The sequence below is a fragment of the Malus sylvestris genome, chromosome 11 (genome assembly GCF_916048215.2).
Source record: "Malus sylvestris chromosome 11, drMalSylv7.2, whole genome shotgun sequence".
Classification (NCBI taxonomy): domain Eukaryota; kingdom Viridiplantae; phylum Streptophyta; class Magnoliopsida; order Rosales; family Rosaceae; genus Malus; species Malus sylvestris.
This window is the reverse complement of record NC_062270.1, coordinates 16,033,283-16,051,438: the sequence shown is the minus strand read 5'-3', so window position 1 is coordinate 16,051,438 and position 18,156 is coordinate 16,033,283. Positions and strand designations below refer to the sequence as shown.

Below are 18,156 nucleotides of genomic sequence, written 5' to 3'. Positions count from 1 at the left end.
GGTGGGGAGGTGTGTAGTATCCGGAATAAGCGAGTGTTACTTTTTTCTGAGGCGGAGGAGACCAGCTGTGAAGGGTCTCCATGGGCACCATGAAAACATTATGCTGAAACTGTCAAGGAATTGGGGGATCCTTGACAGTTGATGCCTTGGTGGAGCAGGTGAGGCTTCACAACCTCGAGGTGGTGATTTTACTGGAAACAAAAAATAAAAGTGAGCGGTATAGTTATCTCTTGAAGGTGTTACAGATGGACTTTATGCAACCGGTTGAACCTAAAGGCATTGGGGGCGGGTTGTGTATTTTTTGGAGAGATGAGGTTGGCATTTCTAGCATTGTGTGGAAGAATTTCTTTATTGAATTGGGCTTTGGCGGAGATCCGATTCATTTGGATTGGCGGATGTTAGCGGTATATGCTAGTACGGATGAAAAACGGAGAAGGGCTCAACGGAGAGAGCTGAGTATGAGGGTTGGTAGTTCTCAGGGGAAATGCATTGTGATTGGAGATTTTAATGACATTGTGGATAATGAAGAGAATGAAGGTGGTAATTATCGGTTAATGGCCAGTACGAGGGACTTTCGGGAATTCCTGGCAAATAACGAACTTCTTGATTTGGGCTTTGAAGGCTTTCCGTTTACATGGAGGAATAAGCGTGATGATGGGTTGATTCAACAACGGTTAGATAGAGGAGTGGCCACGGCAGGGTGGATGGAATTGTTCCCTAGGGCGAAAATTAACCATGTGGTGTTAGAAGGATCGGATCACTCTATGTTAGTGCTTTCATCTGATGGAACTATTATCAAAAGCCACATCGGTTTATTTATGATTTGAAGTGGGGGAAAAACCCAGATTGTAGGGATATTATAAGGGATGTGTGGAAGGATCCGGTGGAAGATTCTTTAGCCTTTAAAGTGAGCGAAAAGCTAAAGGGTACTCGTCATAGACTTGTTGCTTGGAAGAAGTCTATGAAACCAAATTCTAAGCGGCGAATTGAGGAATTGAAGGAAGAGATCCGAAGGGTGATTTTGGATCCATTGGTGCGGCAAGAGCATATTAAAAAGAAGGAGATTGAGCTTGCAGGGGCTATTAAAGAGGAAGAATATTATTGGAAGGTGAAATCACGGAATACATGGCTTCGGGAAGTGGATAAAAATACCAAGTTCTTCCATGCTCAAACTGTACAACGAATGAGGTGTAATCGGATACAGGGATTGGTCGATAATGCAGGAGTATGGCAGACGGAACCGGAACGTATGCAGAACATTATTATAACGTATTTTATGAATTTATTCCATGCTGGAAACTCACGGCAGGATGGTGAGGTAGCGGCATCGGTGGAGTCGAAAGTATCGGACTTGGAGAATGAGGAACTTATCCGCCCTTTCTCGGACGAGGAAATTCGGGAAGCTGTGTTTCAAATTCCGGCAACAAAGTCTCCTGGTCCTGATGGATTTACAGCTGGGTTTTTTCAGGATCATTGGGAAGTGGTGGGTCAGGATATTATTCGGATGGTGCATGCTTTCTATCATTCAGGGCGGCTGCTTCAAAAGACTAACCACACAAATATTGTCTTAATTCTGAAGGTGAAAGCTCCGCGGCGGATGGCGGAATTGAGACCTATATCATTATGTAATGTGGTGTATAAGATTATTGCTAAGGTTTTAACGCGAAGATTAAAAAAAGTGATGAACCGGGTTATTAGCATTAATCAGTCAGCTTTTGTTCCCGGACGACAGATTCATGATAATATTTTGGTGGTACATGAAATATTGCATTCTTTGAAGCAAGGGGTGAATGGGGTGGATGGTCAGATGGCGATTAAATTGGATATGGCGAAAGCGTATGATCGGGTAGAATGGCCTTTTTTTATCTTTGTTATGCATAAGTTGGGTTTTCATCCTACATTTTGTGAATGGATTCGTGAATGTATCTCTACAGTGTCCTATAGTGTCATGGTGAATGGTGTTCCCTCAGGGTATTTTCGACCAGAATGGGGGTTACGACAAGGGGACCCATTGTCACCCTTTTTATTCTTGATATGTGCGGAAGCTTTGTCGGCGTATATCCAAAAGTCTGAAGAGGCGGGTTTGATTAGTGGGGTGCGGGTGGTAGAGAATGCGGTGCCTATTAGTCATTTGTTTTTTGCAGATGATTCAGTAGTATTCTGTAAATCTGATATGACGGAGGCAGGGCACGTTGTTAAAATCTTGGAGGCGTATGGGAAAGAGTCTGGCCAGATTATAAAGTTGGAGAAAAGCTCTATATTTTTTGGAAAGGGTTGCCCGAAGAAGGAGAAAAAACGTATTGTTACGAGGATAAATATCCAAGTTAAAGAGGGATTTGGTAAATATTTGGGGATTCAGGAGGATTTTGGGCATTCGAAAAAGGCGGTTTTTGAGTCAGTTCGTCGAGGTATTGAGAGCCGGATTGATGGATGGGCCGAGCAATTTTTATCCCCCGCGGGGAAGGAAGTGTTGATCAAATCAGTGGCCATGGCCATGCCGAATCATGCTATGGCTTGCTTTAAATTACCGGTGAGTACGTGTAAGGAACTAGAGCAGGTAATTGCTCAATTTTGGTGGCGAGGGTAGGAGAAGGCTAAGGGATGTCATTGGGTGGCGTGGGAGAAGTTGACTATGAGGAAGAAGGATGGAGGGTTGGGTTTTCGGGACCTAATTGGCTTTAATTTGGCCATGCTTGCCAAAGTCAGCTAGAGGGTACTACATACGCTGGATTCGATGCTTGGGGTGGTGCTTAGGGATAAATACTTTCCTAACTCTTCATTTCTCGAGGCTAACAACCGACCCAGATCCTCGTGGGGATGGAAAGGTTTACTTTTGGGGCGGCAAGTCTTGACCCGTGGGCTTCGTTGGCGGGTGGGGGATGGGGAGACTATTAGAGTGGCGACTAATCCTTGGATACCTAAGCCTCATTCTTTCAAACCAATGATGAGGATTGGGGCTCCCAATGTAAAGGTATGTGAGTTATTTTCTATGGATAAGCAAGGGTGGAATCTTGAAACTCTTGGGATCATGGTGGAACAAGACGATTTAGAACTGATTCAAACTATTCCGATTAGTAGACGTGGTTGTCGTGATAAACGAATATGGCATTATACAAAGAATGGGATTTATTCGGTTCGCTCGGGATATTATGTAGCAATGGAGATGATGAAAAATGGGGAATTTGGGCGTAAAAGGGGGGAATGCCGAGTTCGGCAAGAGTGGGGGGAGGGGTGTGGACAACAATTTGGTCTCTCCTAGTGCCAAATAAGATTCGGTTATTTATTTGGAGGGCCTGTCGTAAGGCGTTGGCGGTGAGGCATAATTTGGAGCGCCGGCGGATTTGGGTGGTGAATAAGTGTGAGCTCTGTGGCTTGCCAGATGAGACCGAAGGGCATCTATTTTTTGGGTGCGAGTTTAGTTGCGTTTTTTGGTTTGGGACAGAGGTGCAAATGGATATGGCATGCTTGGGTGTGGTGGATTTTCTGGAGGGGTAGGAGAGGGTAGTTACGAGACTAGGAAAAGAGGATGAGGCGGAATTATTATTGCAACAGGTGGTGTTCGGGTTTTAGTGAATCTGGAAATGTAGGAATGAAGCGGTATTTAATGGGAGTAGCATCCAGCCGCATATTGCAGTGGAGTTGTGGCGCAAGCAGGTGGGTGAGTTTCGAGAGTCTACGGTAGTGGATGGGGGAGAACAATGGACTAGGCGGGAGTTAGGGGTGGGGGAAGTAGGTGCAGATGGGGTTGGGGAAGTGGGTGCAGATCGGCTTCAGTGGACAAAACCTAGTTTTGGTGTCTTAAAATAAAATTGTGATGCGGCCTAGCGAAATGAGTCAAAGGTGGGTGGGGTGGGGTGGGTTCTTTGTGATTTTGCGAGGCTTCCTAAGCTCGTAGGCGGGGTGGGTGGGCAAAGGTTTGCAGCTGCAATAATGGCTGAGGCGGAGGCGGTCAGGCAGAGATTAGAGATGGTTCTTAGTAGTGGGGTTTTGGAATCTGGGGGTAGTTTGGTGGTTGAATCAGACTCAAAAGGTTTGATTCAAATGATTAATCAGGAGGTCACGGCTGATGTGGTTCTTGATATCTATCTCCAAGACATTTGGAAGATGGCGGATTTGTTCCAGTTTGTGAGGTTTTGCTTCACCCCTCGGTAGTGCAATCGTGCAGCTCATTCGGTGGCGGCGCACACTGTTAAGCATGACGGGAGATTTGATTGGGATTTGTTAGGTCCAGAGTTTCTGTTCAATATTTTAGCAGAGGATGCAAATGTAACCGTTCATATTTAATCTTAATAAATTTCTATCTTTTGACAAAAAAAAAATGTAGTCCCTGAAAATAGGTGTTACAAATCAATTTGGTCATTCCATCACAATTTTGTTTAAAATTTCATTAAGTGCTGATGTGGCACAAAAATGGGCCCCACAAGATTTACGGGTTTTTATAACAAATGATCCCTGAAATTGGCCCACACTATTAAGATGTCCTTGAAATTGACCCACACCATCAATATGGTCTCAGAAATTGAAAATCAATCAATGCAGTCCTTGAAAATAGGTGTCGCAAATCAATATGATCCTTCCGCCACAATTTTGTAAAAAAAAATTGTTATGTGCTGATCTGTGTTTAATAATTAATTAAAAAAGTTGTCTAAACACCTTTTTACACAATGAATTTTTTTTTCTTATAGTAGGGCTTACTCCGAAGAGAGCTCCCTTTCATAAATTCTCAAAAGCACAAGGCTTAACCAATGTCTAGTAGGGGAATAGTTTTCAACCAACAATGGACGCACCTCAGTTATAACCTCATTATCTAAAGGCATACCTCGTTGCATCACTAGGCCACCAAAGATGCGCCGAACAAGCTCTCCAAGTTTAAGGTTGTGAGGATGTTGATCGCCTAAATGTTAACGGTGATGTCCCATAAGTCATTGCCAATGGGCCAAGCCGTCACCAAAGGTGATCTCGATCCAGGTTCTATTCGGTGAAGGTGTCGAAGTGTGTAAAAATGGGTGTATTGAGATTTTTTTTTATAGAGAATAGAGAGTGAAGGAGGTATAGAAATGTGAACTGGGATCAGAGGTGATTGTAGGACTAGGTTTTTAGGTTGACAATTTTTTTATTAATTATTAAATTGTTAAGCCTATTTGTAATTTTTTTTTTTAATTTGTTTAGACTTGTGTGACCCATTTATGTGTCACATCAGCACATAACATAATTTTTGACAGAATTATGACAGAATGACTACATTGATTTGAGACACCTACTTGAGAGACTAATTGATCAATTTTCAATTTCAGGAACCATTTTGATGTCGCGGGTTAATTTCAATGACCATTTTGATATCATTGGTCAATTTCAAGGACCATTTGTGAGGAAAAAAGAAAAACTTATGGAGCCCATTTATGTGCTACAACAGCACTTAACAAATTTTTTAACAGAATTGTTTCGGAAGAACCATATTGATTTGTGACATCTATTTTCAGGGACTACATTGATTGATTTTTTATTTCATGGATCATCTTGATGGTGAGAGTTAATTTCAGGGACTATTTGTGATAAAAACCCTTTCTTTTTTTTTCATTTTTTCACTCTCTTTCATTTCTCACTTTTCTTTCTTGCTTTCTATTCTTCGCACCCCACTGAATTCAAACCCAGAAAAAGGAAAGAAAAAAAATACCCGTATTTTATCTTCTTTTTCTTTGCTTTCTCTTGAAATCAAACCCATAATTTCTCTTTCTTTTTCATTTGTTTTCTTTCCTCTTCAAATCCAACCCTGAAAAATCCCAACCTCAATTCGCAAAACCCAATCGTTTTTCATGGAATTTCCATTTGCAAAACAAACCTTGTGTGCTCGTCAATTTCACCGACCCAAATGAAAAAGACCCTTCTTCATCAAACTCTCTCCCCTCCCCTCTTCCACAATTTCACCGATCCAGTCCAAAAAACCCAGAATCGAATTCCGAAAACCCAGAGACGAGGAGTTGGAGATGGAGGACGCGAGAGAGGGGTTCTTAGCTTTGGGTGAACGGCAATCTGGATTTGCTCATTGTCGTAGTCGAGCAGGGAGAGAGAGTGGTGGTCTGGTGGTGTGATTTCGGTGGAGTAAGGACAGAAAGCAAGCAACGCAGGCAGACCATAAATTACAAGTGTAAACACATTGCTAATAATTGGTTAATATTTAGATCAAACTTGATTCTTTCCGAATGCATAACGATACGTACAACTAACCAACATTTCGAAAGAGGGGGAGGCATAGAGAAGAAACTAACCAACCAGCACTGCGGAAGTTGCATGATCATTAAAAAACACCTACTACAATGGAATGCATGAATACATCGGCATCCACAGTTGAGTGTCGTGATTTCATACTCTGGTTTCAAATTCTTCAATCATAGATGTTAGGGGGTTTGGGCATGGTGGCCGCAATTGTTCATTCACTTTTAACAGCACCGTATATGTGGCGAACAAATACCAAGGAAACACGGAAACTAATGCCACCGAGCATCAAGAAGAATGCATAACACATGCAAGCATTATATCCAATGAAGAAGGATAGCTGCATGAAACCGGTCATCTTTGATCTGGAATAGAAGTACATGCTATACGCAAACATAAAAAAAGCCGTTGATCCTCCACACAACACAGACCTGCATCAGCCACAAGACAGAGTCAACATTGGCTCAAGCAATGCACTCACTTAGCAAAGGAAAACAAGAAAACCCCAGTAGCCCCGAAACCAAATAAATTTCTTTGCAGAGAGAAAAGGACCTGTCATTTAAGAAGATAACCCTGCTAGATCAAGTAACATTTTCTTCATTCTTCCATAATTACAGTACAACAACATAGCAGATAAAAAAAATTTAAACATTTGCTCAAGTTATTAGACTGCTCACGAGGAAAGAGGATCGCAAAGGCATCACAACGCTAAGTTATAACCACTGATGGGAAATGTTAAAAGTTTAGTGGAGTATGAAACAAATACCATCAACAACTTAAAGCCAAACACAGCAACGTCAGTGAAGTCTAACAGGAAATGCCAATAAAAAGAAAAGAGCTTGATTCAACATCTCCATTCTATTCAAAACATGGCAGGCAAAAAATAGAAAGTGAAGCACATCAGAATTGAAGAAACGTAGATTCATGCAAATGTACATAACTAAATGTTCAATGCGTATTTGTGAGTGCATGAGGAAGAGAATATACCTCCACCACCATTCATGGTCTTCAACAGAAAGCTGAATGTATGTCAGGCCGACAGTCAAGATTGCAGTCATTATAATGAGGATGATAAACGTAACAAACAAAATTCCAGGTAGAGTGTAAATTTTATAGCCCCACATGCTTGCATACAGATGGTGTAACTGAACAGCAATTGCACTAAAAGGCAAGAGACCTCCAATAAACATTTGACACGGGGTTCTCCTGTACCAAGCTAATTGTGGGATCTCTCTTGGATATTGCTTTATAGCACAAGGTGCTTGAAATTCAGATCTTATACAATAACCAATCACCCCGCCGAAAGCAAGCAATGGGATGACAAGGAATGCATATATGAGAAGAATTGCTAGAAGAGTGCCAAAAGGAATTGCAGCTGTTGCCCCATAAGATATAGCAACTGTATTAAGGATAGACGATGTTACGAACAATGGACCCAGGTAGAGAATAGCTGTTAGAAGAACACTCCTTTCCTGGAAATTAGCATTGTTTGTGTGAAAAGATATAAATAAGATGCTAAACAAAAGACTAATCCTCGAGCAAAATGATGAAGAAAATTACCCATCCTGTCACTGAAAATTGATTGTGGAAAGCAGAAGCAGTGTACCCAGCGATGATTGAAGTAAGAGTATATATAAAGACAAGAGAAGTGAACAAAGCTCCACGATTATACGGATATAGGACTCCAAAAAGTGCTAGCAAAAATAAGATAAATAGCCTGAAGATTTAAAACAAAAAATAGTCAAAGTTAAAACTAAAACAATGGTTAAAAGTTGACACTCATACAGTCTGCGGTTTTTTAACAGTACTGAATAATCACGTTATTCTACTGTAGGTTAATATAGTGATGCAGGAGCCAAGTTCAAACTCAATAAATTAGAGTATTACTGGTTACTTATGTAATAAGTGCAGTTTATACAGATAGTCAGCAAGTTCATTGTCTTTGAGTTACAATTAATGCAGTAAGTGTCATAAATTAGTCTTTAGAATTCCTAAGTACTAATGAGGATCTTTCTAGTTTCATGTACCAATTTTCCTAAAAGGGGTAAGCTTGTTAGCTTTCAAAATCAGTGTTAATGGAAAGAAATCTTGGATTTTCTGCTTTTGTGTGAGGCACATCAACCTTGGAGTGATTCCAGGGAACCTTCTGGTGATGCCAAAGGATGGAGTGAGTCCAAGTATCTTCCTGTCAGCCTAATTACTCTTATTGTCTTACATCTTATACATATATGAAATTATGTGTGAAAGCACGTAAGAAAGGTCACATTAGACTGTTCAACATTTACAGAGGGTATGATGTCCCTCTGTTCTATAGGTGTTCCCTTCACGGTAAAAACAGAGTGAAATATCTATCACCATGCTATTTATAAAACATAAAGCTATGAAACAAGCTATGAAACAAGAAGAGAATTGACTGAAGAATGATAAATTAGCTTACATGGCAAGCAGTTGGGTACCCACACCCAAGACAGCACAAAACAATGGCATGTTTGGAGGATATCTGAAAACATCACCATGAATGTATTTCCAGCCAACCTCCTTGTCTTCTTCTTCATCGCTATTTGAGAACCTATGACAAGATTCATTACACTAGGCTGACCAAGTAAAAACATAATGTAGTTGGAAAAGATTGTGAATAATGTATTACTTTCTCAGATCATTCTTGAGGCGTCGCATTATGAGCAAAGTAAGCAATCCCATCAAAAGCACAATGATGATAATGGAATTAATGAATGAGAACCAATGAATTTTCTGGCGGACTGGCAGTAATGAAGCCTTTGAGTACTTGTCCATCCTGTTCTGGAACTGAGTTGATGTGGTATTCCAGTTAACCGAATAAGTGAACTCAATGTCAATATCAACATCTTCTGTTATATCAACAGCATGATTTGGATCACTAAAAGCATGTATTTCTATTACTTGGTTTCCATTGTAAAGAACATCAAAAGACAAATGTGTGAACAGATAATACTTGGTCCTTTTTTCCCAACTCTCATCTTCAACTTTCCCAATGTACCCCCAGACTGGAAGATCATCATAATACATCTGGAAGTAAAATTCATTACTGATAACATCCCTGAACTTCACAATTTCAACAACTTTAAGCTTCTTCTGACACAGACTCTCTACATCTTTGTATTGCCTGAAATTCAACTGATATAAGGAGTTGGCCAAACGATCCCCATTCAAAACTTCCCCAATGGATTCTTTCTTTTGGATTACCGGATCTGCAAGCCACAATGGTCGGCATCACTACTCTTACTAAGTTATTGAAAATAAAATAACAATGCAAGACAGTTTCTGGTCAAAACAAAGCTTGAAAAGCAAAAAGATCTGATAATATGTTTAACTTTTTCCCTACATTCTTTATGTAATGCAAAGATTGGTGATATTAAACGATGGAAAACTCATTGTTCTGATGTTGCATCGTTCGTACTTGCAGAAAACCTAGGCACAAGTTACAACTAATCTTGATATAAGGTTTCAGTTACTTCTTCGACTAAGCATTGCACAATAAAAATTTCACTCTGAGCCTAAAGGCTAACCTGGGTAGCAGAATGGCAAATCATAGTAATGATAGGTCTCACTGCAAGAGAATAACAAGTGGAAACAATATTAAAAGCGGAAGAAGGCAACATTACCAAGGAAAGAGAGATTATTTCATTTAAGTTTATTAATCTTTAACTGCTAGCATGCAGTATACCCAATGTCATCTAGATCTAAAGCCATACTGTACATAATAAACAAGATTAATTTGCATCTCAAGCCCCCCAATCCTTTAAAAAGCACTCATCTTGATTCGAACTATCAATTGTTATACCTTGCAAATCGTTAAGGAAACAGGAACAAATCAGCTTTTCATTACGAAATGAGAATTCAATTGTTAAGGAAACCGGAACAGATCAGCTTTTCATTACGAAGTGAGAATTCAAACTTGGATCGTAGAACTACTAATTTCATCGAATATTCACACAGCCTACATATACAACCATTGTCTCACTTTCCTAAAAGTCACCGTAAGTTTGCTACCCCTCAAATGTTAGTCCTAATGCTGTCAATTAAACTTCATTTCATACTCATGAATTCCACAATCAAAACCCATCAAATTCTTAATGTCCTAAAAACAACATCGTTTTACGAAAATCAGTTCGTTAAGCACCATTCAAATGGGTTTCGTACTCCATCTTCAAATTCACTGTTTCAGAAAAATTGGGAAGAAAACGAAAACTAAAAAGTAGTTTTCGGCGGATCATACGATGCAAGAACTTTAAACTGCTAGCCTTTTCCTCTCAAAAAATTTACAGAATTTAAACAATTTGTATTCAATCGGCGGTGGGGAAGATAATGGTACCTGGGGTTGTTCAAGGGGCCAACTTTGTTGACGAACAAGGGGACATGATCTCCTACATTGTAGCTGTGATCGCTTGCTGAGGCTGTCGCAGAAGGAACTGAGAATGTAAGGATCGTGAGAAGGACCACCAGGAGACTCATTTGCAACGAAGAACTGCAAGCAGCAGCAGCAGCAGCTCTGGATTCAGAAAGAGTGCAGACTGTGGACGGATGGGTTTGGTCAAACCGATGCCATATTGCTAAACAAATTGAATAAAGAGACAACATCTATCTAACTACAAGGTCAATTGCTACTTAACACTAAGATTTAGTACTTGTAAGTAAAGAGATCTCAAGTTCGATTCTTACTAAATGCAAATTTGAATCATTGTGAATATTCTCTTAACTTTAATTTAATTGGAACCACTATTTTCGAGTAAATTGTAGCAATATCCTCTTAACTTTAATTTAATTAGAGCAATGGTCCATCAATTAAAAATCTATTACCATTGGTTCCCCAACTCATCAAAACATGCAGCTATGGTCCCTCAATTAAAAATTCATTACCATTGGTCCATCAACTTTAATCCAACTAGAGAAATGGTCCCTCAACTTTAATCCAATTGTAGCAATGGTTCTTCCAACATAACTCATTTTGACATTCTGATGAAAATGACCATAGCTACACGTTTTGATGAGCTGAGGAACCTCAATTGTAGCAATGGTTATTCCAACATAACTTATTTTGACAAAATTTTAACGAAGTTAACGAAAAGGGTCATAACTACACAATTTGATGAGTTGAGGGACTAATGGTAATGGATTTTTAGTTGATGGACCATTGCTACAGTTTATTCTTAATGTAGATATGTTTGGACCTGCAATTCAACACACAACTGCCCTGCGCAAACTCTCTCAACAACTTTGACATTTTTATTTTCTCTTTTCGCTGACACATCTTCCGTTGGCATCAACAGCACTGTGAAAGCAACCGGTGATATCTTAAGTCGGCATAGATAGCTCTGTCACCGCAGAATCAGCCGATCTCACAGCATCTTCCGTTGGCATCAACAGCACTGCGGCGAGGACGGTTGGTTACCTATCCAAGTCTCGGTCGAGAAGGATTTCCGAATCCTTATTGGTCGAGGTCATCTCATTAGCCTTTTCGGCGAAGTGAGGTGTTACAAGTTATTACATTCGGCACATTGAAAGCCGAATTTGATATTGAACTTCGTAAGAATAGTAGCCTTGTCTTCAGGTTCGAGAACCCAAGAGGGCGAGACGTGTTCCTTCCTCGGTCGCAATCGCAAGACGCAGAAGTCAGCCGCGCACCCAACGCAACATCAACAAATTTACTCATCGGCCAAGCTTGGCCGACGAGTTGGCACGCCTCGCATTCACCGAAGGACGTAGTTAGCTTATAGATTACTCGGTCTGCGCACCACGTAGGCTTGGTAGTTTTTAGGGTCAACATTTTGGCACGCCTAGTGGGACCCAGTGCTAATACTACGAAGTTCATATGATATATCAAGATTCCAATCTGGCTCAACGTAGCTGATTGTACGAGCTCTTGGAGGAATTGAAAAAACATAATGAGGAATGTAAAAAATCTTTGGAAGCAGAAAAAGTTCTTCGTGGCCATAGAGAGATGCAAAAGTCATTCGCTTGCATGTTGAAAATAAAAGCTCCTGTTACCCTGCAAGGGCAATGGGTAAATGAAGACAGGGCTCGATTTAATGCCTGGCTAGATGAAGAAATTTTTCCTTACGTTTCTGATTACAGATCAGTTCCATTTGAAAAATGGTTAGGCCTAAAGGCCGGGGGGCAATTTTTCGCTCCGGCCATAATCAGACATTGGCCTAAGAAAATTGTTAATTTGACCGAAGAACAAAGGCCACCTATTTTTTCGGTCAAGGCTGAAAATATGGTCGGCCAAGAAGAAAAACCTAGGCCACCTATTTTTTCGGTCGAGACTAAAAGTGTGGTAGGCCTAGAAGAAAAAGTTAAAGTTTCTGAGCCACAAATCGACTCAGAAAATGATTCGCCAGAAAAAGGCTTAGAAGCCGAAATTAACAACGTAATTATGCCTAAGGGGCATAATAATTGTCTAACATATTCGGTGGCCGAAAATGCAAAATATTTCGCCAAGTCAAAAATATTTGGGGAAAATTCTTTATTCGGCCTAGGGCGAAATCAATTTCAAAATTTTGTTATTACAAGATCTCGTCTTGGAATAAAGCATCGTTGGCCTCCTCCTGACTATGGTTCGGCCACTTTTATTTCCATTTAAGAAAAATAAAAATATTTTCTTAATCATCTGGCTACTTAAGCCGATGCATAAGAAAATAAGGGGGGCAACAACAGTACGGCAATCCAAGTATGTATCTATCAATTGGCCGAGGAATATGAAAATTAGTTGGCCGATGAGTATAAGAAAGGTTGGCCGAGAAAAGCAGTTCAAATATATATATAGGCAGGCCGAGCTCCAGGAGCAGTTTTTATCGACCTCGACCCCAGTTCTTCTCAGTCTCGGCCCCATTTACTCTCGACCCCAGTATTTTTGACCGATACTAGTGTTTTCTTGACCCCGGCAGTCGAGAGTTGGAGTAGTTCACGACACTGGCAAAGGGAGGTCACGACACTAGCAGAGGGAGGTCATGACATTGGCAGAACATAGGTGATTTTAATGTCGAGAAACAAAATTTGTTTCGGCAATACGACGAAATATTGTTGGCTACGAGCAATTAATTTCCTTAACCATTCGGCTTACGAGCCGAAGCTCACGGAAACTGGGGGGCAATGTTTGGACCTGCAATTCAACACACAATTGCCCTGCGCAAACTCTCTCAACAACTTTGAGATTTTTATTTTCTCTTTTCGTTGACACATCTTCCGTTGGCAATCAACAGCACTGTGAAAGCAACCGGTGATATCTTAAGTCGGCATAGATAGCTCTGTCACCGCAGAATCAGCCGATCTCACAGCATCTTCCGTTGGCATCAACAGCATTGCGGCGAGGACGGTTGGTTACCTATCCAAGTCTCGGTCGAGAAGGATTTCCGAATCCTTATTGGTCGAGGTCATCTCATTAGCCTTTTCGGCGAAGTGAGGTGTTACAAGTTATTACATTCGGCACATTGAAAGCCAAATTTGATATTGAACTTCGTAAGAATAGTAGCCTTGTCTTCAGGTTCGAGAACCCAAGAGGCCGAGACGTGTTCCTTCCTCGGTCGCAATCGCAAGACACAGAAGTCAGCCGCGCACCCAACGCAACATCAACAAATTTACTCCTCGGCCGAGCTCGGCCGACGAGTTGGCACGCCCCGCATTCACCGAATGACGTAGTTAGCTTATAGATTACTCGGCCTGCGCGCCACGTAGGCTTGGTAGTTTTTAGGGTCAACAAGATCATATTGTTTGTTCAAAATAAAAAAAAAATAAAAAATACCGAGCCCAATTTAATTTCAATGATGAAATATTTGGGAAAATTGCACAAATACCATATGAAGGATTTGGATCCTATCCGGATCCAAGTTGTGGGAATCCTAGGGATTCTCACATTTTATCTGTTTATCGTATATTGTATGGTCAGAAATAAATTTGAATTTATTTATTTAAAATTAAACACAAATAGTTCCTAATAAAAATTGACCGCATAATATACGATAAACGATTCTGATGTGAAGATCCCACAAACAAGATATGAAGTGGATTCTCATCCCCTATGGACTACTAGTATGCACAAATACTAACTGAAAAATCTTGTCAATTTGCCACGTAAACTCATGTCTTATAGGGCATGTACTAAGTTTGTAAGAGCACCTATAATGGGAATTTTTGGCCTAGTTAAATTTGCTTAGTTAAATTAAAATTCAGGTATTTTGAGCGGCCAAATTAACCTAAGTCTAAATTTTAGATAGCGTGAGACTTACTTAAAATTTAGAATCCTAACCTTAAACTTTTAAACCAAAAAAAAGTGGTGTGATCCACACATCACTTTTTACATCCTGACATCCCATGTTACTTTCTGTCATTTAATCATCTTCAAGTCACTCGATCTAAAATCGAAAGGTATGTGAAATGTGAAAAGTGTATGGTATTGCCTATCAATATTTTGAGCGGCTAGATTTTGCCAAGGTCTTATGGATCGGGCCGAGTTTGAACATTTTTTTAAAGTACAAGGTTGGCCCATCCTGATCGTAGGGTCAGACTTTATTAGGTATAAGGGCAGGCCGAAAGGATATTTATACGTATTTGACAGAGAGGAGAGTTATTGGCCCTTGAGCTGGGCTGGGCCATAAATATCTCAAATTTGGTCAATTCGTTTAACTCCTCAAGCCGAACATTAAAGGGCTGGGTAGGGCCATGACCAACCGATCTCAATTTACAAGTCTAATATGTACCACCTTCATTATGTTCGTTAACAATTTAGTCGAAACTTTATCATTCATTTGAACCCTTTTTTTCTCGGTGAAACCTAGTACGAGGAAAATATTTTATTATTTAAAAAAAAAACTACACCTAAGAATACAAAAATAAAAGTCACACATCCAGGACCAGGACCTCAATGTCGCAAATATGTCAAGATTAGAAGAAGATGGTTATATTGTGACAGGATGGTTGGGCTTTAGGTAGTTTAGTGATGGTAGTGGTGGCCATTTTGGTGATTAATAATTTTCTTCCGACTCTCAGCCCAATCATGGATAATGATACCTATTATTCCATGTGTGAAATCCAGCAGCTAAACATGCTTCACTTTACTTGATTTGTTTTATCCATATGTTAGGCCCAATTTTAAAGATGATCGTCATGAGGTATTAGTCATAGTTATGGGATGGTTGCGCTTTACGTAGTTGAGTTGTGGTAGTTTGTCACACCTCAATCCAAGATTAAGTCTAAACCTTTGAATAGAACATTATCACACTTTAACTAAATTAGCTAATCTAAAGTAATTAAAATGTGAAGAGCGAAAAAAAATTTATAATTATACATAAAAAATAAAAAAACAGCGGAAACATGAACTTTATTAAAGTACTTTTACATTCGAAATACTACTAAAAAAATCACACAAGTAGCTCCTTATTCCAACAAACCAAAAACCACGAAAGAAAGCAAAACAACAAAAAGAAAAGAAGAAAACGTCCAAGCTTCTTCATTTATTTGTGTACACACTGCTCCAGACTTCACACAAAATACACAACTAGTTCTCCGATCCATGACCTGCACAAATTTAATTAGGATGAGCTAAAAGCTCAGTAGGGACCTATACCTTAAAAAAAAAAAAGGAGTTTAATCAATTATGCAGATACAAAATATAGTACAAAACGCATCACTTAATCTCCTAATTTGAATAATTAATCACTTAAAATTTGTACGTCCCATACCGTACTATTCCAAGTGAAAAACTATTCCAAATCACTCAAAACCCAAATCATTCCTAATTAATTTTTGCTAGTCGTCTTGCCAATTTCTTTGTCGCCAGTCCCGAATTATCCTAAAAAAACCTTATCCAATTGAGTTGACCTAGGATTCTAGTACCTATCAAGAATTGGCTCAACTACACAAAAATCCTAACCTCGATCAACTCGAAATACATTTTCTTCGCATTAAAACTATTCAATCTCACAACGTAACAATCATATTTTTATTTCATCTTTTCGTTAGACAACAAAAAACAAAGAAATTTCAATCTGCATTCAAGCAGATGACAAATTAATTTAACAAGCTCAGCGATACTAGCGAAATATTATTCACAATCCGATCGATAGTATATGCATATTTAAGAAACAAGTGAAACAACACCATTATCCAAATCACATTTATAAAACATATATGTATATATGTATATCAGAATACAACCACTTTAATCTCTGAAACATTTACATATTCATATACACATATATACAATAGTAGCATATCACATTATATATACATATATCAGAACACAGTCATTTCAACACAAGATGTCATATACATACATATATATATATATATATATATATATATATATATATATACACCAATGCAGAAAATGCGACAGAAGATTTCCCAGAACCCCCTACCTTATTTGCAGAAATTGAGCTTCTCGGTAAGCTCTTCAAACCCTACATCTTCCCGAACACATATATGCATAGAACAAAATTTAAAATCAAAGATTAGAATACAAATTCAACTCTGAAAAATTAAATCAAAAGTTACAGACATTAATAAACTTCTTTAAAAATTTGTAAAACTGGATCAAAATTAAAATACGAATTTGAAGAATAAAAACTAACAAAATGGGAGACTAAAACTTACAGAAACGGACTTGAAATTTCCCCTTTCGTATGCAGATATACAAAATTCTCAAAACACTCAGATTGGGAAAATCAAATTAGGGTTTCCAACGCCCACTATTTATAGGACAAATTCTACTGATTAAGAGCTAGACCTAGATTTCCAACTCCAGCTATTAGGCTAGCCTAATCAGCCTAATATGTGGATGAATAAGCACCTTAATTCTCTAATATGTTGTCATCTAGCTCCCTAATTCTGCTTCCCTATCTATCTGCCGGTCAAAAAAACCAATCCCAAATAAAAATTGAGTCATCCAGATAAGATAGATGAGTAATAAGAAGAATTGAGGTTATGTTATGGAAGGAAAACTATCTGTTGCTCTTTATCTGAGTTTAGAGAGAAAGAAGATGAAGATTTGAGAAAGAAAAGGAAAAGTCTGAGAGAATAAAATAAGAAGAAATTAGGTTCACATTTTTTTTTATTTTTTGCTACTCCATTAATTAAATTTTTTTTTTTTTAATTTTTGATCAAGATCCTTAGGTATTAATAACATCATTAATTATTTCAATAATAAAATATTTTTTACGTTAAATAATAATAATAATAATTATAATAAAATATTTTTTGTTTCTAAATATATTCATTTAGTGTTAAAAATGTTACAATTAGTATATTTATATTTATGGCTAACTTTTTTATCATATATTTTTATTTTTTAGTTTGTACCCATTTTTAATTTGCAAACATTTTTTAATTTGTACAAATTTTCTTTTCAGTTTTAATTTGTACCCATATATTAATTTCTTTTTGTGCCTATATTTTTTTAAGTTTTATTTGTATTTGTGCCCATATGTTTACCATCATGTGACATTGTATAATTAATTAATGATAGAAAAATTACATATGGTATATTTATGTTTTATGGCTAAACTTTGTATCATATATTTATATTTTTAGTTTGTACCCACTTTTAATTTGCAACCTTTTTTTAAATTTGTAGTATTTTCTTTTTAGTTTTAATTTGTACCCATGTATTAATTTCTTTTTACGCCTATATTTTAAAAAATTTCATTTGACCTCATAATTTTTTAATCTTTTATCTGTACTCTAATTGATTTATAATGTACTCATTCTTCTTTATTGATGTACCACTTTGTTATATGTGAAATGTACCCTTTTTTTTAACACTATGGATACATTCTTTTGTCATTTATTATTTCTTATTGTTACATAGTTTTTATCCATTTACTCAATCAAAATGTTTTGAATTTTTTTATTGTAGCCGTTTCTAATAGTATTATGATGAGGGATTTTAAATTTATAGGATTATAAATCTCA

At 38.2% G+C, this 18,156-nt stretch overlaps 1 protein-coding gene and 1 long non-coding RNA gene across 2 annotated transcripts; both read right to left on the bottom strand.

The window, feature by feature from the left end:
- Positions 1-6,154: 6,154 nt before the first annotated feature.
- On the bottom strand, positions 6,155-10,827 carry LOC126590874 (transmembrane 9 superfamily member 5-like). Its single transcript, XM_050256391.1, has 7 exons — positions 10,565-10,827; positions 9,759-9,799; positions 8,861-9,440; positions 8,651-8,782; positions 7,774-7,930; positions 7,201-7,685; positions 6,155-6,644 (listed from the first exon to the last, which is right to left on the bottom strand). The coding sequence occupies exons 1-7, from the start codon at positions 10,702-10,704 to the stop codon at positions 6,428-6,430; spliced, it is 1,752 nt and encodes a 583-aa protein (XP_050112348.1). The 5' UTR covers positions 10,705-10,827; the 3' UTR covers positions 6,155-6,427.
- Positions 10,828-15,552: 4,725 nt separating this feature from the next.
- On the bottom strand, positions 15,553-17,206 carry LOC126591316 (uncharacterized). The gene is made up of 3 exons (XR_007612336.1): positions 16,840-17,206; positions 16,605-16,646; positions 15,553-15,762 (listed from the first exon to the last, which is right to left on the bottom strand). It is a non-coding gene; the product is annotated as an uncharacterized LOC126591316 (long non-coding RNA).
- Between the last annotated feature and the right edge of the window lie 950 nt (positions 17,207-18,156).

Excerpts from the sequence above, each read along its gene's own strand:
- LOC126590874 (XM_050256391.1), bottom strand. The coding sequence starts at position 10,704 with ATGAGTCTCCTGGTGGTCCTTCTCACGATCCTTACATTCTCAGTTCCT. Across the intron at positions 8,783-8,860 it reads CTCAAGAATGATCTGAGAAA|GTTCTCAAATAGCGATGAAG; the intron begins GTAATACATTAT and ends ATCTTGTCATAG. Across the intron at positions 7,931-8,650 it reads GGTACCCAACTGCTTGCCAT|GCTATTTATCTTATTTTTGC; the intron begins GTAAGCTAATTT and ends TTAAATCTTCAG.